The sequence below is a fragment of the Enhydra lutris genome, unplaced genomic scaffold, assembly GCF_002288905.1.
Source record: "Enhydra lutris kenyoni isolate GAN:26980312 unplaced genomic scaffold, ASM228890v2 scaffoldscaffold7, whole genome shotgun sequence".
Taxonomy (NCBI): Eukaryota; Metazoa; Chordata; class Mammalia; order Carnivora; family Mustelidae; genus Enhydra; species Enhydra lutris.
The window spans coordinates 1,344,343-1,366,203 of NW_019154091.1; the positions used below are offsets into that span (position 1 = coordinate 1,344,343).

Below are 21,861 nucleotides of genomic sequence, written 5' to 3' on the forward strand. Positions count from 1 at the left end.
TAGGATGGTTACCAGACTGAAGTTTTGCTTCAGCAGAAACATACACTGGAAAGGAAACATGGCACTCTAAAATCGGAATTAGAAGCCATTCCTCTAATGAAATCAGTTTATTTTCCATCTCCTGGGCATAGCCGCTGGGGACTTTTCTGTCTCCAGCTGGGATTCTTCCCTGAAATAAAGCTGAAGGATGCTATTAAAATTTTTGGAGAGAAGGACGTTCCTATAGGTCGAGAAGTTTTAACTAAACAGGTTCTAGGGCTGAGAGAAAAGTGGAAATGATCATCCTATTCCTCACTTAGAAATTAAAGTGGAGAACAGTTTTGACTCAGAATGAAGAGACTTGAAGTGTTTATATTCTCTGCAGGTAGAAAGATACTGTGTCTGAGAGCAAAGAGACAGAGAGACAGAGAGCCAGGAGCAGTGGTGTGCTGGTAAATCAGATCTGTGGGGAAACAAAGGAGCCCAGATCTACAGAGTTGGCCAATTTTTGTGGTGGGTGTTATATACAAAGAATGAATCCTGGAACACTACATCAAAAATTAATGATGTGCTGTATGGTGACTAACATAACATAATAAAAAAATAAATAAAGTTTAAGGAGGAAAGGAAAAAAATATTCCCACCATAGGCTAATTTCGAGTTACAAGGCAATCTTCACTGAACGAAGCTGGGAAGAGGTACACCATCCACTCTTTTATTTTTTTTTAATTATTTATTTATTCATTTGACAGAGATCACAAGTAGGCAGAGAGGCAGGCAGAGAGCAGAGAGAGGAAGGGAAGCAGGCTCCCCGCTGAACAGAGAGCCTAATGCGGGGCTTGATCCCAGCACCCTGGGATCATGACCTGAGCCGAAGGCAGAGGCTTTAACCCACTGAACCAACCAGGCGCCCCTACACAATCCACTCTTGAAAGTCCGAGCAAACTAGCCAGCTCCAGCCACAATTAGGAGTTATGAAGAAAAGTGCTTGACAGGAAAGCAGGGAGGTTGATATTTTTCTATTCTAATTAAAAGGCTTTGTTTTAATTTTAAGTGTAGCTGGTTAGGTGTCTGAGAACTTCTTTAATATTATTTTAAAAAACTGGTATCAAATTAGAAGCTATGTACTCAACAAAGCCATATAATCTCAGGATTTTAATAATTTCCCAGGGGAGCCACATTACTTTTTAGCTTTAAAATTAAGTATTAGGGTGAGTGCCAAAGAGAGCTATAACCATCTTTCTGCAATAGCTAGGTTTCAGAAAGCTTGTACGTGAATTGTATTTTTAAAATAACATCCTATCTTGAAGACACTGGGAAATCTACATTTTAAGTAGAAACCTGTAGCAAATCCTTTAATATGGTGAATATTTGTTTGCAGTGTAAGATATTACATATATTTTTCAACCCATATATTTTTAACTCAAACTTTCTGAAGGCAAGATATCCTTGTAGATACCTGAAAGTATTCTAGAAAGGTGTGTATTCATGTGCTTCTTTAAACCATACATGCAAAAAGATTCAGGGTTCCAAAACAGTGTGGCCTGGGTTAGAAAGTTGGTTCTTCCACAAATGTCTAATTCTAGATCTCATGGAAGTGTCACTAAATCAAAATGCTTGGGGTATGGATTGTGAAGCTGCCTACTTAACAAACTCTAAGGGTGATTCCTAAGTATACTGAAGTTTAGAAATCACTACCCTAAAAGATTTGGATTCTCCATTCTGTATAATGAACCAATCCACCTGAGGTCATGGATAGTCTTGCCTCATTGCCAAGATGGCAGCTTGATTTCAGGGCACTGGAGGAAAGCTTGTGGCCCTTCCTATAATTCTATCATTTGACATTCTAATGAGTAAAAGTCCATAATTAGGTACTCTTCCCTTTGGTTTAAGCCTGTTATTTCTGGGAGAGGAAACATTAAATGGTTTCAGTCACTTATACTCTTATGTGAAGGAGTAAAAAAAATCTCTTTTCTAGAGAGAATGTGAAAGAACTGAAGGACTTTATGGTATTTAAGGAGAGGGTTATTATGAAGAAAGATGAAAGCAATAGAAAGGAATGCCTGGGGCATCTAAAAATAACATTTATTCCTTTTTCTTTTTTAAAAAAAAAGAATTCTCCATGTCTAGCATGGAGCCCAACATGGGGCTTGAACTCACGACACTAAGATTAAGACCTGAACTGAGATCAAGAGTCAGACACTTAACTGACATTTATTCCTTTTAAATTTAGCCTAGACCTGGCCTAGAATGGCCTAGTTTAGAGTTAATTTACTAGGTGGTTTTAGAAATTGAAGGGAACTTAAAATATTGATTTTGCTACTGAGAAATATTAGAAGAGCCAGGAAAAATCAAACCAATTATTTAAACCTGGAGTTGCAAATAGATTTCATTTCCTGTGCTCAGTCTGGCTGGCTACTTGGATCTCTGCTTAGGAGATTGGAGCCACCTCCATAGTCAGTAAGTAAGTACTCCTGAGGACTGTGATTGATTAATGATGTCTGTCTTGCTGGGGCCTAGGAGGATAGATGGTGATTCATGTGTCACTTGTTGCACATCGCTAGTTTGGAAAAAGTCTGTATGGGCTGACATGATGTCATCAGAATAAGTAGGGTGTCATACCTCTGGAGAAAGGAGGTAATCAAGAGTGCCATCCTTCATATTGTTTAACGCTTCATTACTTGGAACAAAAATGGTGTATGGTCCACCAGTCCCATCTTCATCTAAGGCATGTCCCACATTGGTTTCCTGCATTTGAGGAATGAAATTTTATATCTGCAACCTATCTCTGACAAATACTTGAAGTCATTCCTTAGCAAATATTTATAAATAACATCTCTGCTCATTATACAAAAGAATGGACATAAAATCATTTTCCAGAAATTCATGAAAAGTACATACCTCTAACAAAGATCTGAACTTGCTGTATCTTGGTTGTAGCATTGTCATTATAGTTTGCTAAAAATCATGACAAGAAATAGGTGGTTTAGGATATAGACACTCCAACATTAAAAGGTTCATGACAGAGTTTATGTATAAATGTTGATAGGAAAGATCCTGGTCAACTGCAACTCAAAATAGAAATGTTTCCTATTATCATGGAATTAGTGGTTCAGATCTACATGTTCTGCATGTTTGGGCATTATCAAATGAGTCAAAAGAAATAAATTTTTATCACAATGAGGACTGCCATAAAGGATAACTGTTCATGACAACTGGTCACTGGACTGAATCTTCATATGTGGCCATAAAAGAGGTAATAAAATGGACATCTTTCCAAAACCCAATGCAACACCTAATGCATGTTTTTCTTTCTGTTGGCAGAATTCTATTGAAGACAGAAATTATCCCCTTTTCCCCATGGTTAGGGTCCTAGTAAAGATGAAGGACAAGCACATAGTGTTGACATGCATTTTCTTCTTTGATATGACTCTCCAGGGAACAAAGAAAGATAGATTTGGGTTGACCTAACTTTTACCTGAAATGCTCACCTCAGTGTTGCTCTCAAATGTGGGTGCCATCTTGTCCATGGCTCTGTCGAGGATGTGCAAGAGCCCATTGGAAGCAACTATGTCCCCCTGTATAATTTTTACATTATTTTTGCCTCCATAGAGTTTAAGTTTTAGTTGATTGTCCTAAATCACCAAGAAAAAAATAAAATTAACAAGGTATCCTTGAAGAAATGTTGGATTAGAAGTACTGAGTCCATGGGTTCTGTCATTTATTGGCTATATGATTTTCAATAAGTCACTTAACCCAAAATGGAAAAGGTGTCATTTGCTTGTTTGACTTCACAGGTCTTTCATTCATTAAGATCAAATGAGATAATGTGTGAAATCACTGATGACTAGCAGGGATTGCTAAATGTGAATGGAATCATAAGTCTCCCCAAATAGACTGCAAGGTCAGAAAGGGCAAAGTGATTCAATTTACTGTAAACTTATCACCTACTTTAGTGTGTTGGGTGGACAAGGCACAAAATAAAAATTTTTTGTTGTATAAATGACTGAAGCTAATTCCCTCTTCCTTTCATGTGGCTCTTAAAAGCTATAGATAATAGATACATGTTGAATGAGTAAATGAATGAGTGAGTGAATGAGTGAATGAACGAATGAATTGGTGAAAGAATGTCCTTGTGAGAAAAGAAGATACATTTTCATCCATCTGTCTGATATCTATCAGTTGTCCTTCCATTCATACATCCATCCGTCCACCGATCCATCCAACCACCCATCCATCCATTCTTTAATCCTCACACACACAGTACAACATACTGGTTAATGACTCAGGTCTTGGAGTCAAGGAGATCTGCATTTGAATCCTGGCTTTGGCCCTTACTTTTGATCTCTCAGTTTTCCCACTTGAAAAATCACCTTTACTGAATTTTGCAAGTCTTATGTAACATAAATAAAAGTTCATCTCAGTCCTTCGTATAGAGTAAGTACTCAATAATCTAGCAACTACTGACATTTGGTGAAATGCAACAATATAGGCCATAAAGCATACATCATGTTTTGTCTATTGATCATGTCCCCTCTGGCTCAGTGAAGTCAGAGAAAGAGTTATTTGTGAAAGGGGAGGAAGGTAGTTTTACTTAAACAACGGAACAGAACTAACAGCATTAGGAGAGATGGAATGCTAGGTTTGCTGAGGATGGATAAACTCCAGCAACCTAAAACAAACAATCCATTTCCTTTCGCAAAGGGGATGCGGATCTGGCTTTGTGCTGTGCTTCCAGGAAAGATGTTTACTACAAAGCTTCTTCTTGCTGGCACCTGAATGATGTTCTGTTGGGGATGAATTCAGACCAGAGCAAAATCCAACACTTTATATCCCCCTTTCCAAAACAGATCCCACCTGCCCGATCCTTCCGGAGTGGCTCTCCGCTTCTTCCCTCATAGGGAAGTGCTTTGGCAAACAAGGAATAAGGAAGGAAGTTCTTCATAACCTTCATGAACCCAACCACAGATAGGGTTGGCTATGGGCACTAGCTCAGGGGACACTTTTGTTCTGGAAGTGAAAATCAGAGAAAGCCTTACATTATCACCATTGAAGATTTCTCCTGACTTTCCAGTCAATGTGTAGAAAGTGTTTGTGTTATTCATACGCTGGGTGTTCATCTGCCCAGCAATTATGTGGAGTTTCACGAAGTACTGAGCAGCCTCCTTATCCATCAAGAGCTCTTTGATCTGAGGAAAGAGAGCCAGTTCTTTCAATTTCCACTGGTGTTTGAAGGACAAAATGAGGTTGTGAGGGATGCATTAGTCAATCAAAAACATCAATGCAAAGGCACCATAACTCAGGGCTGGGCTCTCTCAGACACAGGTGACTTTGGCGGGGAGCACAATCTAGAGGGTAAGAAGTGGTGCTCAGTGTCCTCTCAAACCACCAAGAGTGAGGAAGGTAGAGGCATCCAGGAATCAGCTTGAACCCAGGGAGCCGATGTGGATGAAACAAGAAGTTATGTGAAAAGAAAGTGCAGACTAGATCCATGGAGCTTTTGAACAGGAAAATCAGGATTTTTGAAATCTACTGGATCAAATATACATTTTGTTAGTATTATACATCATCAGCAACCAATCAACAGATTCTTTTAATTAACTTTGTGTTAAATAATCTACATAGTAAATGAGAGACCTCATGCAAATTACCTCATGCAGAGACATTCAATATTTGTGAGTTCTCCCTCACTGTAGGAGAGATGTGAGGCTATATCTGAAATTTAATGGTTGATTCACCTCAGATTGTTCAACGGTGGTAGCATATTAGGGTGAGGGGGGTATGGAACTTCCTGGGTTTTTATTCAATGCAGCAAAAATTATTATCACAAAATATCTTGGATTAAGAGAAACCACTTTAATACACATCAATATGTCCATTATCTCCATTCAACCAAATGTAACAATTTCATTAACACTGTCATGACAGGATGCCTCCACCAGGCACCCTGAGTTTTATTCCCACTGCATGATATTACTTCAGACAACAGCTGCTCACAGGGAAGACACTGTGTTCTCCTACTTTCCTCTACCACTTTTATCATTTATGTTTTTTTTTTTTTTAACGTAGGCTCCATAACCAGCATTGAGCCCGACATGGGGCTCGAACTCACGACCCTAAGATCAAGACCTGAGCTGAGATCAAGAGTCAGATGCCTAATCGACGGAGCCAGCCAGGCACCCCATCACTTATGATGATTTTAAAGAAACAAATATAGTTAATATATTAGGTTAGTTCTTCTTACAGGAATTAAGCAGTTTTGCATTATGCAAATCCTATTTATCAAATGACTACCCTTAAGATCCCTCAGTCATTACACTTGAATGGGTCATGATTGGAAGGAGGCATTGGTGGGCCCTCTAGGGAGCTGGTAATGGTCATGCTGGATACACAAGTACATTCACTCTGTGACACTGCATTGAATTGTGCATGTACAATTTGTATACTTTCTGGAAGGGTGTGATATTTCATGAAAAGTTTGCTGCCCCCCTCTAAATCACCATCCTAATCACAGTAGATTTAATTTTAATAGGGGCTTCCCACTTTACTTTAAATACTTACATTGAATCCTTTCAGTCCCTTGTCTGTGGGCAAAAGCACAGTGAATGGTCCCAGTTTACTTAGTGGCCAGGCATAGGCTTTGTCTTAGGAATAGAAATACATAAACAAAGAAAACACCAAATGAATCAGTGGTACGGGAAGAGTAAAATCAAGCAATGGTCCTTGGGGTCCATTTAGGTCCTTTGACTTAAGAGCTCTTCTCTTCTAATTAGTATGTGTGGCCCTTGGGAAACTGGGAAGCTCTAAGAAAGCAAGGCATCATGACGCCATGGCCCCAGAAGCATCTACATAACTGTGTGGTTTTTCTTGCAGCCACAGTGTGACTTCAAGGAGAGCCTGGGATAAGACCTTCTATGAGGGTCATGTGACAAAAACCTCAGTAAATCCCAGCATGTCCCTGACCCAGTGCCTGAATTTCTGAGCTGTTTGCCATCACAGTGAGCAAAGGCACAGCTTTGTTCCATCCAAGGCCAACTCAGAAGAGCCTCATGGTTGATTTAATACTCTGCTGTGGCCACCTTGAAATGTTCATTAATTTTTGAGCCAAGGACTCCATCTTGTCATTTTGCATGGTGTCCTGCAAGTTATGTAGCTGGTCCTGTTTTCATTCTCCTGGAGAACCTGAGACAGCAGGGAGGGCTCTGGGCTGTCACATAGCAGACAATGTGGACCGGCATTTCATAAATGTGTGGAAGGTCGACGGGAGTTTGTCCAGGAAAATGTTTGAGAGCAGAGTCTGCAAAGGACACTCTGTCACCCCTGTCTGTTATTTGATAGTCTGAGTTCTTAGAGGAAGGTTATAAGAAGCCAGAAGCATGCCACAAATGACTCCCTGTAGGATGCCTTGCCTTGGAAAGAGGTCATTTGTGCAGACTGTATGTTAAGAACATATGTTAATTCTAATGTTAACCTAATGCATTAACTACATATTTATGCCAACAACGTGGCATTGATCCATTCTCTATCAGTGCTCTTTCTGCGAGATCATTTTTTGGTGACTGGCAAATTCTTGATACTGATATTTTAAGTCTTCTGTTGATTGGTCAAATTTGTGTTTTACTTTCTGTTGATTGGTCAAATTTTTATCTTATTGAAAGTCTTGCCCAATGCTGTAATCAGCTGTAATAATTCATTCTCAAGGGGGTATTGGGTAATGACCCTAGAGGGTAATTGGAAATGATGAGGGCATTTTAGATTGTCACCCTGACTGAGAGGCTGGGAGAATAGGTGTCAATGCAGAGAGTTAGTGGTTGGAAAGGGGGAAGGGCAACAATGCTGAACATCCAGCAGTGTGTGAGAAGGTCACACCAACTATTCTCAAAACTCATAGCACTGTGGAACATGGATACACACCCAGGTTTTAGTCACTCTCTGTTCCCAGTATTATCTGCCAACCTTGCTTCACACCTGGAGGACCCATAAGGTCAAGGGAAAGAGGATGGTCTCCATCTTCATATCAATAGCTACCCTGTCTCATTGTTCCCTACTTGGTAATCTATAGTGAGCCCAGGACCCTGTCGTCAGCATTCTGCCTACTAACTGTGGCACTGCTGGACCTCTTGGCACTAACTCCTTATCTCCTTGGAAACAGCAGCCTGTTCTTTCTTTTTCACCTGCATGATGTCTCTGTAGGAAGGCCAATTCCAATAGATTCCTCCCCTGCCTACCCCTTTCTGGATGATTGTGTCTTGCAGATGCCTTGCCTGACAGATGGTTGCCCTTTATGCGGAAACCTGCACCCATAGCTACGTACCCAGGAGTGAGATGAAAGAGGTCAGCTTTCCTTGCCATTTTCCTCTAGGTTCAGTGTTTAATTCTCTGAGTCGCTCCATGATGTTTCCATAACATGTTGAGCCATCACCCACATAACCTTTCTGGCAAGTGCATCTACAGGGAGGGTGGAAACACATTCTCAGGGTCTTAGAGCCATTGAGCGTTGAGATCCTACAGTCCAACTCCCTCACTTGAGAGCAGAGTAAGGGCAAGGGTCATGTGCTTATTTATGCCCCGTGTTAATGTCATGATCTAGCGCAGGGCTCGGTTCAGAGCAGGTATATAGTTAACAGTTGAATGATAAGGGGCAATTGATTTGGAATAAATACATAGATAATGAAATTTGCAGAAATTTTATACAATAGTTTCATAAAAGACTAAAGGAGAGGAGAAGTGAGTTGGGGGAAATTGGAGGGGGAGACAAACCATGAGAGACTGTGGACTCTGAGAAACAAACCGAGGGTTTTGGAGGGGAAGTGGGTTGGGGACATGGGTGAGCCTGGTGGTGGGTGTTAAGGAGGGTATGTATTTTTTTTTTAAAGATTTTATTTATTTATTTGACAGACAGAGATCACAAGTAGGCAGAGAGGCAGGCAGAGCGAGAGGAGGAAGCAGACTCCCCGCTGAGCAGAGAGGCTGATGTGGGGCTCGATCCCAGGACCCTGGGATCATGACCTGAGCCGAAGGCAGAGGCTTTAAACCACTGAGCCACCAAGGCGCCCCTAAGGAGGGTATGTATTGCATGGAGCACTGGGTGTGGTGCATAAACAAAGAATCTTGGAACACCAGAAAAAAAAAAAAGACTAATGGAGTTAGGGATGAGGTTTAAAGGTGCATTAGCCCTGGTGTGCTGGTAAATATTTAATAACCAGCTCTCTGGGAGGGAGGCTGTAGAGCGGAGCCCTGCTATTTGACTTTTGCCAGTTTCCACGGGTTGTACTCCCACCTTAGCCAATCTCAAACTACCAGTGTGATGTCAACCAGCTTGCAAAATCCTGAAAATTTAACCATCAGCTTTTGCAACTCAGGAAGCCCTGGCTGTAGCACCCACTGCTACCTAGCAAAGGTGAGCTGACAGCCGGCTGAAGCTGGCAAGGTGCCTGGGAAGGCGACACTGCACAGGATCCTGGGATAAGTGGAGAACCAAACACCAGGTAGGGGAGGGGCACTGCAGAGATGAGAGCTGAAGGGAGGCTGTGGCCATTCATACCACAGACATGACTCACATTGATGAGAGGCTTCCAAAGGCCAGTTATACACTCATGAGTCCAGTTGTGTTTCCAAATATGGTCCCATGGCAAATAGACATTTTCAACAAGTTTGCTGAACAAACATTTCAGAGTTTTATTACCTCTGCCTGCACTGCTGTGGTGACTTCCTAATTGGCCTTTCTGCTCTTACTTTCTTTCCCCTCAAATCGGTCCTTCACACCACCCTCTGAGTGGTCTCTCCAGAAGGGAAATCTGGCACCTTTGTGCTTAAAATGACATGGACTCCGTACAGAAGAAGTTCAAAGTGCTTAGCATGGCCTGAAAGACCCCCAAAGGGGGAATTCGCTTATGTCTCCTTTCTGCTGCATGCTGCAAATTCCAGCAATCCCAAATTGCCTTCTTTTTTTTGGAGACTGGGATGCCCTTCTCAGGTGATGTGCCCTTCCAGGAATGGTCTCCTGGCCTCACCTCTTGGCTCAGCATGACCTGCTCTAAGGAGTCTTACCTGGCCTCCTGACTCGCCCTGACAGCCTGTGGGTACCTTATCCATCACAACCCTCTCCACCAAAATGAGCTCCTGAGGTGTTGTCTCCTCTGCTGAATGGGAAGCTCCTGCCTCCCACTCCTTCCTCATTATATCCCAGCACTTGGGATGATGCCTAATTGTAGAACTGATTATTTACCAAGTATCTACTTAATTCTAGGAAGCTTGCCAAGGAGGAGGGCTATAAAGGTGATGATAATGGACATCTTGCCCTTCTAGTGTCTCACATGCTGAAGATGGGCCTGAAATCAAACAATTTTGAGCAACATGGTAAAGCCACTTGACCTCCTAAAGTCTCAGCTTCCTCATCCATGAAATGGGTTTACTAATACCTTTAGGGTTGCCAGTGGAAGAGATGATGCACAAGGGCTGGCGCAGTGACAGACACATAGGAAAAGCTCGGTTCTTGGTGGATGATGACGATGACGACGACGATGACAATGATGATGGTGATGGTGATGGTGATGGTGGAGATGGTGGCAATAGTGCCAGTCCTGGGGGGGGGGTGGGAGCTGGGATAGAGCAGAGAAAGTCCATAACCACACAGCTGAAGTTCTGGAAAGAGCCACGATGGAGGCTTGAATAGGATGCTCTGGGGCATGGAGAAGGATGTGATTAATTGTGCCTGGAGAAATAAGGGACAGGTTCTCAGACAAAGTACCACTGAAGAGAATTCTAGGATGCATATGAGTTTCCCGGCCAGATGGATGATTGGCAGATCATTTACTAACTGAGGTTTTGGAATTTTTCATAGAGCAACCAGAGTTCCCTGAGGACATATGAGAATGTCTGGAGATATTTTTGGTTGTAAGAACAGAAGTGAAGGTCCCCCTGGCAACTAGTGGGTGGGGGCCAAGGATGCTGCTGAACACCCTACAATGCAGGGGACAGCCCCCACAGCAAAGTGTTCTCCAGCCCCAAAGGTCAGTAGTGCTGAGCTTGAGAAACCTTGTTATGAGGAATCACTCAGGTAGATCGAAGAGTCAATCAGTAGTCTACTTGATACAGTCAAATAACAGCTTCCTACTCAAACATCAACTTCCTCAGCAAGACCTGTGCTCCAAGACAGTGAGTTTGAGAAGCACAGGGTGCGGGCCAGGGGCGACTGATAACTCTTAGAGTGATACTATAGTCCTTGATCTAAATTATGTACATTTCATGTGAAGGCAGCTGATAATAGCAAAATAAGTAACCTGTACAAACTGCTAAGTATGTTTCTAAAATTTCCCTAAGTTGTTATGAGGCCAATAGTCTGTTTTGTATAAAGTGACTTGACTTATCTTGCCTCAGGATGGCAGAATCACATTTTAATGGTGACACTGCTGAATGGAATGTGTGGGATATAAATACTTTTTATTGTTGTTTAAAATCTTGGTCTGGAGTCTGAGATCTCATGAGACGGTTTTCTGACTTAAAGGCTCTCAGCTGGCCATGGCACATTCACAGCAGAGCCCCCTTTTGTAAATTGCTTCTTTATTAGGAGTGAAGGTCTCTTGCTGTCTTACTGCTCTAAAAACACCCCTCAGCCATTCATATTTTATAAGTTATGGGATGGAATTAATTACATAGAGCACTGGATGAGATTTAGTGAAATTATAGGGTTACTTACTACAGTTGCTTCCTTCGCTTGTTCACTTGTTCATTTCAGTCCTTTATTGATTCATTTGTTCCTCCAAAGTGTGTCACTCAAGTCATTGTTGTAATGGGTGACAGGAGTTGTTGCAATAAAGATGACTAAGACATGGACCCCCAGAACCTTACATTCTAATTGGGAATTGAGATCAGTAACACTAATAGCTAATATCTATTAATAGCTGCTATTCCAGTTACCTTGGTAGGGGCCTTACTATGGTATCTTTTTTAGTACTACAATCCTGTGAGGTGGCTTCTGGTTTTAGCCCCATTTTAGATGAGGAAACAGTTGGACAGATAAAGTATCTTTTTCAAGACCACCCAACCTGTAGGTCACAGTGTTTGTGCTCATCACCACTGAACTATGCATGTACTACATACAGAAGTATTCCAAGGAGACCGGGGGATACTGAGTGGGCTGAGAGGACAGGGAAGAGATCCTAGAGGTGGGGACACTTGACCGGAACAGTGAAAGATCACTTGATCTTAGCCAAAAGGCTGAGAGGCAATGAACAGTGAAGGATCAGTATGCTAGCCTGACTTGGAGGAGGTAAGGAGGGAATGATGTCTAAGCGGGAGAATAGCATGAACAAGTGTATAGAGCTGCGAATGTCATGGCATGTTTCAAGAAGAGTAGGAAGGTGGAACCAGAGCCAAGAGGATGGTCATGAGAGTGTTGGAAACCATGTTGCTCGTCCATACCCTCTGCAAACAACTCTTGGCCATGCCCTGGGGAGAATCATACCAGGAAGAGGTTGCACAGGTCCTGGAAGCTGGTCTGGAGGAATTTAGGCAGAGCTACATGAGTATGGTCTATTAGGGGGGCTCAGGCCCTGGGAGAGCCTGTCCCCTTATTTCTCTGACTGCTTACCCTGGTGTAGATGATGGAGGGCCAGAATGAGATGCTCTAAGTGTAATGTCCAGGGCAGGGCAGGAAGCTATTTTTTCTTCTTAGTAGTAATTAACATGGAGCTGATAGTTTAAAAGGATGCTTATAAGGGTCAATGCTCTTCTTCCTAAGGAGATGCTCTTGGTCTCTGGTGGACTTGTCGGTTGAAGGAAAACTTACATGGCCTGTCCAATGTCACTGCAGTGGTGAGTGCATTTGAGCCCAATTCTTCTTTATTGGGTGGACCTCTGGGACTAACACAATATGATTTTGAATATTCTGCATAAGCTCCTTGCTGTATTGAAGAGGTGTAAACAAAATAAATCTTACCCAAGGTAAACTAAATTATCTGCACTAAGTTAGTGACAGCCCCACATTTCATCAGTGTAACATAGCCAGGCTTTTACTTCATCCTCTTTCCAGCCTTCCCAGACAGTCCATTTTTGGGGGAGGGTGATCAAGGGGATCAAGTGGTAGCCCCACTGATATTCTAAACACAAGCTTTAATACCACTTACATGATTCTGATATTCCTCCGTTTCATTTTTTATTTTATCTTCTCAAATAAAAAGGAGAGAAAGTGTTTAAAGAGTTGTACTCAGACTTTCTGAGAGGATGGCAAGAAGTGTGTAACCTGTGCACACATGTGTGTTGGGTGCAGATGTGCCTAGATGCACAACTGTGGTGTGTTGGTGTGTGCATGCACACATGTGGAGTGATTTCTATATGCCAGGTTCTGCTCTGAGACTGATGAGTATATACTCATGTACTCCTCATCACAAGTCTGGTGGGAGGTACAACTCTCCTTTTATGACAGAGAAAATGTAATTCAGAGAAGTGAAGGTAAATGGTAGAGCTGGGACTTGAACCCAGGTGTTCTGATGTCCAAGCTCTCTTGACTACCCACAGGGAATACATATTTACTTATTTAACAATAAAACATGACAATCCTAAAACCTATTGGGGCATATCCACACATTCAAGATCCAACTATAAAAATAAACTTCAAAGCAGATGAAAAGGAGCTCTGCAAACACAGAAACTGGTTAGTTATTACATGGTTCAATGTCTACTATGGCTTTGAGCTCATAGTGGCAGTGAGTCCTTCACAGATGCTGATGACAATAAAAACAGGAAGTGATACAGAGGGTAGAAGCCTTGGTCTGGGAGTCAAAGACTGGGGTTCTAGCTTCAGTTCACCCACTAATGAAAACATAATACAGCTATATAGTAGTTTCTAGAACATTCTCTCATGGAATGTTCACAACATAGTGAGTGGACATCACTGTGCTCATTTCATACATGGAGAAACTAAGACCAGGGATATGGGGTCACTTTGCCAAGGTCATTCAGCTGGTAGATACCACTACTGAGACTCAGATCCAGGTCCTTCACCTCTAAATACCACCACACAAGCTGCCTTTGCCTCAGGAGTTTTCACACAAATATTTTTACTCTCGGTAAGTCCCTTCTCTTAAAACCTGGAGTCCAGGAAACACCACTGGTGTTTATTCACCTTCCCCAGTCTTGTTTGGCACCACTAGCAAGCAATATTTCATGAATGAGGAAACAGGCATATACATTAGAGGTCAAACGCCTGTCATCACAGCAGACCTTTGTTTTCCCAGCTACGGTGGTTTCCTTCTCCCGTGCTCTGACTACTTACTACCCAGTTATCAGTCCGTGGCAGTATCTCAACGTGTTCTAATGGTCATTACAAAAGAAACAATTGTTGAATGATTCAGTGATTAAAGAAAGATGTATTGGGTATCTCGCATCCTGCTAGATGGGGGTATGTTGGGTACAAGACTGAGTAAGACACATTTCCTGCCCTTTGAGGAGCTTACGGCATTGACTAGCCATTACTTGGAAAGAAGGTGGTAGAACTGAACAGACTTACTTGGGTTGGCCTGGTGCGATGGTAGTGCAGTTAGCATTCTTGTGACAGGGGTTGTTAGATTCACAGACATTGATTATGCTGCACCCCACTCCAGGGACATAATTGTGGTAATGTTCTTTACACTCACAGTGAGACTTCAGAAGATAGGGAGAGAAAAACAAAGGGTTCTCGTTAGTCACAGAGGCTGACATCCTTCTTTAGTCTATCTGTATTCTGCCATAAGAACTAACTTGGGGTAGGTCCAAGGTGTGGACTTCAATTAAAAATTTGTCAAAGTATTTGGAATTGGGAGTCATGTCTATGTATTTCACCCATTGGGAAATGACACTTTGTTGGTAAAGTTTACCTTTTTAGATTTCTTGTTTCCTAACCCTGGGCCTTTCTAGATCCATAATTTCTGGCTTTAGAATACCTGCAGGTGAGTAGAGATGAGGCTCAGATGAGAGATAGGATGCTCAGATGCTCCAAAAGAGTGGTTTTCAACTGGGAGTCTCAACCTGACATTGGGCAATGTCTCCAGAAATTTCTGATTCTCACAACAGGAGACAGGGGCAGGGTCACCAGAGGCCAAGGATGCTGCTAACCATCCTACAAGGCATGGACAACCCTCACAACAAAGGATTATCCAGTCCAAAATGCTGGTGATGTCAAAGTTGAGGAACCCTACTCTGGAATAGTGGGAATAATGAATGCCCTGCTGCTGTGTGAATAATGGGGATTTCTAAGACTTGAAAATCTGCCTTGGGCCCCATTTTTGAGAGATAAAGTTTATTTTTAATCTCACTCCCAAGGTTCTGGGACCTTGCTCAGAGTATAATGTGGCTTTTCCCATAAGGGCTCTCATTTTGAGGATGGAGGCTCAGCTCCGTAAATTTCTTTCCAAATCTTCCTCAGACATTGAGAGCAGAAATGGCATGTAATATACGTTTTCCCCTGAAGATGAGATTGGGTCATTTCTCTACAGGGAACTCCTGGAGCATTGCCATGGGGCGATTGGATTGCTGGGGACACATGACTGGCTGGACCAGGCCCCATAGCCTTTCCTCTTTCCTACAGCAGCAATATCCTACTGTACAGAGATATTTCCTCAAGCTGAGCTTAATGCGCAGTTATGGACTCAGTGGGCACCCACTAAATAGTTGGTGGAAGAATGAGGTATTGGTGAAAGGGCTCTTTCAACTGGATTCTTCAGCAAAGATCTCTAGACCTGGCTGTTTTTCACCAGTTAAGGCCATGATGTGATTTAGAGGGACAGGGTCTCATCCCAGAATAGCCTCACTGCTCCCTACTACCTGTCAGGGCTGCCTGACATTTTATCAGGGCTCCTCTCTTTGGGACAGAATATTTTTGGTTCTAAGAGTCCTCTCTCACCTTGAAAGGATATGAAAGAGAATAGAGGATTGTAGGTGAAAGTCGATGACATATTCACCCAAGACATGGTTAATAGTTAATTTGTTAATCTGATTTGAGTTGTGTATATATTTTGTCAATTGCCATTGAGAAGCAGGATAGAAGAGAATGTAGGACAGTTAGTTTTCCCTGGGGGTGCTGGGAAAGTGTGAGTTCAGAGGATGGACTGGGGAGGGGACACATTGAGGTTAGCTCTGAGCACAGGGAGGTCTAATGGGAGAGGAACCCCAAGCTGAGCATTGAAAGGGAAAAGTGGGAGAACCTAGCAGACAAGTGATACCCATGGCATGGTTTTAGCTTTGGTGGGCTGTCCTACTTCTAGACACCCTAGTCCCATGCCTCATGTTCTCACCTGTCCGGGCCCGTCATATATGCACACTGTAGACTCTGTAGGGCAATTTCCATAGTGAGTCTGGCAGGGGTCTACTGGTAAGCACACTTGGCCATCCCCGTGGTAGCCTTCTTGGCATGTGCAACTGTGCCGATTTGGTCCCAGGTACGTGCAATGAGCATGAGGATGGCAGATTGCTTGTAAACATGGATTGATGGCTTGAAAGGGAATGACAGGATATGAGCTCATCAAAGTTGCACAGGCAATTGGATAGTTTTAAGAGGGAGAGTAAGATACAGTTCATCTTACCACACCTGATGCCCCTCACCTGTTGAACAGATTTATATATGGCTGTCAGAGATTATAGCTATAAATATTATGTTGATAGATATAAATCCACACACTTGTGTGGATTTAAATATAAAATAGCATGAAAGAAAGCACTAATGCTTGTGGTATTTATAATAGGTACTGGCCTTGTCTAAGCATTTGCCATATATTAACTCAGTTAATCCTTACAACAACTCTGTAAGGTAGGAGTCTTTATCATCCCCATTTGATAGATAGGAAAATGGAGGCACAAGCAAGTTAAAGAACATGTCCAAGGTCTTATATTTAGTAATAAGATGATCTGGGATTTGAATGCTGGCAGTCTACCTCCAGAGTTCATGTCAATACACAACACAATCTCTCACAACGCAAATGAGCATGGAAAGGAAGGAAAATATAAAAGCCAGTGCTCATCATACCATGTGCCCTCTTTAATTCAACCAATGAATCACTGAACATTATATCAAAAACTAATGATGTGCTATTCCTTTGCTAATGGAATTTAAGTTAAAAAAAAGAAAGGAAAGGAAAGGAGAGAAAGACAGACTGTATTTTGTCCTAACATCAGTACAGTTGATATAAAACTATGTGTAAAAATCTATTTATGTGCTTTGATGATAGAAGGAGATATTGCCATTTATTGAAAAGCTATCATGGATGAGCATGTGCTCAGCACTTGTTATATATTTCATTCAACTTAACACAGAGAAAAATAGAAGTGCCATTGTGTTAATATTAGAGAGGTTGTGAGGGTTTTTTTTTTTTTTTTTCCGTTGAGTAACTTAAACATCTCAATTAATGAGCTAGCAGGATTTAAATTCGACTCACGCTCGCAGTAGTGGCCGTCGCCTCGGTAATTGGGAAGGCATTTGCATTCCAGTTTCGTTTCATCTTGGCTGGAAGGTGAGCATCTCGAATTTTCGGGGCAGAGTAAGGCTGCACATTCAGGGATGGCTGCAAAGGAAGATTGTTGAAATACCCACATTAGTAGAATAACTGATTCCAAAAAATTCAACCAATGCAGTGTTCTTTGTGATTAAAAAAATAATTAAAAAAGACTCACTGTGACAATATGAAAAACACAGAATCTATAAAGTAAAAATTAACTGTTTTCTCATTCTCATTCTTCCATTTCACTCCCAAAGTAAACAATACCAACAGCCAATCTACTACATTCATGTACAAATTTATTTAGGTGATTTTTTTTAAACCAAAATAGAATCCTGTGATGATATTTAGCAACTTGATTTTTAATTTAACAATATATTATGGAGGTTTTTTAAAGATCCATTTTAATCTCTAATAACTGCATAGCACTTCATCATCTGGGGGGGGCACAGATGGTTGTCAAAAACAAGGAAACTGACATGTTATCCAATGTGCAAAGCTAAGAAGTTAGGCTAATACAGTTCCACGGATGCTGGTAGAAGCTATGAGACTCCTGGGTCAGAGGTGAAGGACAATTTATTACTCACATCAAGAGTAGTAGCCAGAGTGGTGGCATTTTTGCACCAGTTCTTCCAAGCCCCAAGTACCCTGGGACAATGCAGACAGAGGCTGCACTGGATTGCATTACAGGGGAGGAGCCCCAATTTTAGGGAACCTAAGTTTTTTTTTTTTTTTTTTTTTAAAAAATGGGCAATATTTTTTTTAGGTCCCAGGCAAGAGACAATACCACACAATTATTTGAATAGGGAATGTTTTCATGTAAAGAATTATCAGCAGAAAATTCAAGAGAGTTAAAAGGAGTTCTAAAGAATGAAGCAATAGTGGATATATACAAAGTAACCATTCCACCAGGGTTGAAATAAGCACCCAAGGTAGAGCCTTCCTTTCTCCAGGACTGACACCCAGGTGTCACTGGACAAGGGCAGGGCTTGGTCACTAAGTGGTGGAGAAAGCGCTGAGGTGCCGTGGTGGTGAGACTTGCTGGAAATCTTCCCCTTAGGGCTCCAGGGAAGGTCATCCACAAGCAGGTGCCAAGCCTCAGGGTTCATTTGGTGCCTGGGAAAGCTGCTTGCCGTTGAATGCTGCCAGAGCCAGAAGCTGAGAAGCTACTCCCTCGGAAAGGCAGCATACTTCTGCATGTGACTGGGGCCAGGGCGGCTTCAGGGGCCAGCCATGTGGGAGAGAGGGGACGTGGCTGGCTCTCCAGATGGTCAGCCTTGCAGGGCCCTTGGCACACATGACCCTGAAGAGAAGGCATACCAAAGAGCAAGCGCATCTCTGTGTGGTGGGGCACAGGCCTGTGCTGTCCGGGGCTCCTGGCCCTGAAACCGCCACCTGACTCAAGCATTAGTCAAGGTACATAGTAGACAAACACTGGAGGAAGCCGAGTCCTGCACGGACCTAGCACTGGAAAAACTGGAGGGCTGAACAGTGGAGAAAACCCAAGTTCTGTGGGGGCCCTCGTGAGTGAGCAATAGCAGAAACAGGAAGAGAAAACCCTTCCTTCCTTAGTGTCCCTCCAGCACCCTCTATGCATCATCTTTTACCTCTTGGGCTGGCAAATGAGATATATTTACAAATTCCCCTCCATTTTTCACAGAGCAGACAAAAAGGATGAATTTTGAGCTGAAAGGTAATCCATTGATATCTTGAGCAGGCAGTATGCATGCCTACACTTTGTTCCCAAGCCTTCCAAGGCTATTTGCAATACAAACATCCCTGAAAAGATGTTGGAACAAAGAGCAGTCAGTGAGCTGCCCTCAAGAGGTGTTCAAATATGAGATACTCAAGGAGAATTGTCCCCAACAGTGGCCAGTTGAACCAAACATTTGTAGAGAATATCCCCCCACAACTCTTTCCAGAAAGTGGCTGCCCTTTCAAGGATTACATTCCAAACCATCTTTGCATCTAGGTGGGGTCACATGACTACTTTTCATTGGTGGGATATTGAGAGGAAGTTGGATGTGTCATTCCAGATTTCATAAGCAGGGGCTTCTCCAACCTCTCTTCTTCCTTCCATGGCTCAAAACAGAACAGTCTGAGCTGCTACGGAATGGCAGAGGCACAAAATAGAAAGATCTGGATCCCTAATCACCATGTGGTGGGAAGCTGGTGTCAGCCACAAACACCCACACAGGACTATACATGAGTAAGAATTACACCTCTGTTATATTAAGCTGGAGGTTCCCCAAATTCTCGGGTCATGGGTTTAGTGTCTTAATGTTTTCATGGTATCCCAGTCTAAAAGAAATATCTACCAGGTCCATTTATTAAGTTGTTAGAACCGAAGAATTCAGTAAGTGTCTCATGAGATCTCAGTAACCATTTAAAAAAGTAATGTGGTTAGTATAAAGAGAAATATTTTTATTTCATTTTTAAATAACCACATTTACTAATAAGTGGAATGTGTGAGTTTTTTGGACACAGCCCAACTTCTCCAACCTTGGAATCAGATTGGAGACTACCACCCTCATTCCATTCTGAAAGATTTTTTGCATGATACTTGCTTTTTATCTTAGCAAGCACTGAAAACACAGTTTTGTAAAGATGGTATCATTAGAAGGGATCTAGTGCTACCTAATGTTGAAATTGTGAACTAACTCAAGCTAGCAACTCAAGCTAACTCAAGCTAGGTGCATCACTGTCTCCCTCAAAAGTTTAAAATATCCCATAACAGTCCTGTGAGTTTGATGTGGTAGCTTGGGATGCCTTGGTACAATGGTGTTAAGCCATTGGATTTTTGTATTTGCTTCTTGCAGCAGCTAGTGTTATCCTAACCAGAGTAGGAGGTACCACAGTTCATGCAACGATTTCCAGTGGATGGACATTCAAGTTGTTCTAGCTCATGTTATTCTTACAAACAATACATGGATTTCTTTGTACATTTATTTTTACCTACCAGTGCCTGCCTCTCTTTTTCTCCAGGTAAATTCCTAGAATTGGGGCTATGGCAACGCACTGTAAGTGTACTTCAAAAAATTTAATAGATAAATTTCCCTCATAGGTTGTAGCACTTCATCTCATTGACTGTACTATAACTTTTCTCCTACCCACAGGTAGATATCATCTATCTTTGCAATCTGTGTAACATAGTGAGCAAAAACAAACCCCAAACCAAACCAAACCACAACCAAACCTCCAAACCTCTTAAAATATTACTTTGTTATGGTTTTAAATTTATCTGTGATTCATTGGGATTTCTGCATGGGTCATGCACCTTTTCTATGCTTGTTGCCTAGTTTTTATTTCTCCTCCTGGGAAGTAGCGGCTCTTTGGCAAATTTTAAAATCGGGTTCATATTATTATGACAACTTCCCTGCCATGTGGGTTGCAAGTATTTCATACCAGTCTATTGTTTCTCTCTTGACTCAGCAGAATTATTTTGTCATTAGGAGGCAAATCTGCCTGTGTTCTCCACTAGGGTGGTTTCTGGGCTGGGTTTACTGTCTTATTAAAAAGGTCTTTGCTCAGGAGTCCCCTGGGCAATGATGGGAGTGGCCAGGAAAGGAGGCTGACTGAAGTCTCCAGAAGGGGTTATTCTATCCCCCTGAGTCTCATTTGGCTGTTGATTTGAATCACTCACTTGCATGTTTGTCTCCTCCACAGGACAAAGGCTGTGTTTTATTCATCCTCCATACTGTGCATAGCCCCATAGTGACTTTCTATGAAATGAGTTTGAATTTGTTGCATTTGAACCTTGTCCAGTCCCTTCATTTTACAGATCAGAAGAGTAAAATCCAGAGGATAAGTTGAGCGAGGCTAGTGTCACAGGAAGAATGTCCAGTTTTTTAAAAAAAAATTAAATTTAATTTTTTCAGTGTTCCAAGATTCATTGTTTATGCACAGTTTCTTAATGGCTGGCTCCAAATTCACCCTTCATTACCCGCTCTTTGATAATGGACTGGATTCTATTTCTCCTTTATAGTGATATACGAAGCTTGGCTGGTAGGGGGATTCTAGGGGACACTGCAGGAAAAAGGGGTTCCTCTCCTTGCTTCCTTTGTCAGGGTTCTGTTTCTGCTGTGTGTGCTTGCCACTGCCATATAGTCTGTCAGTGGTGTGGGTGTGTGAGGACACTGCTTCAGCCATCATTCAGAGTGCATGGTCTATTGGTTACCTTGCATCCTCAGCCGGGACCCGGTGGCCACCTTCCCACAGCCCTTTTCACACACAGACGTTGCACACTCTGAGTTTGGCACCCCAGCACTCCGGCTTCCTCTGTGTGTTTGCTCAGCAGCCTGGGCTCATCTGTGTCCTGGAGCCTTTTTGCCTGCCTGCCGGATGAGTGTGGTCCCATGCTGGCTTGGGCAAACCAGCAAAATTCTCCTCTACCCAGTGGCCTGCCACCATACCT

The 21,861-nt window shown here is 42.3% G+C and overlaps 1 protein-coding gene across 4 annotated transcripts in view; it reads right to left on the reverse strand.

Moving 5' to 3' along the window:
- The window catches only part of LOC111142039 (stabilin 2), a 167,851-nt gene that overhangs the window by 101,022 nt on the left and 44,968 nt on the right, over window positions 1–21,861 (reverse strand). For 3 of the 4 annotated variants that reach the window (XM_022494966.1, XM_022494965.1, XM_022494967.1), the window contains exons 7-15: window positions 17,388–17,513; window positions 16,251–16,447; window positions 14,489–14,622; window positions 8,294–8,427; window positions 6,541–6,623; window positions 5,019–5,168; window positions 3,471–3,614; window positions 2,881–2,937; window positions 2,602–2,727 (exon numbers count right to left, since the gene is read on the reverse strand). In XM_022494966.1, the coding sequence (XP_022350674.1) occupies window positions 2,602–2,727; window positions 2,881–2,937; window positions 3,471–3,614; window positions 5,019–5,168; window positions 6,541–6,623; window positions 8,294–8,427; window positions 14,489–14,622; window positions 16,251–16,447; window positions 17,388–17,513 (1,151 nt within the window). Of the gene's footprint in view, window positions 1–2,601; window positions 2,728–2,880; window positions 2,938–3,470; window positions 3,615–5,018; window positions 5,169–6,540; window positions 6,624–8,293; window positions 8,428–10,400; window positions 10,442–14,488; window positions 14,623–16,250; window positions 16,448–17,387; window positions 17,514–21,861 lie in introns of those variants that run through there. The other variant, XM_022494968.1, reaches the window with a different exon arrangement.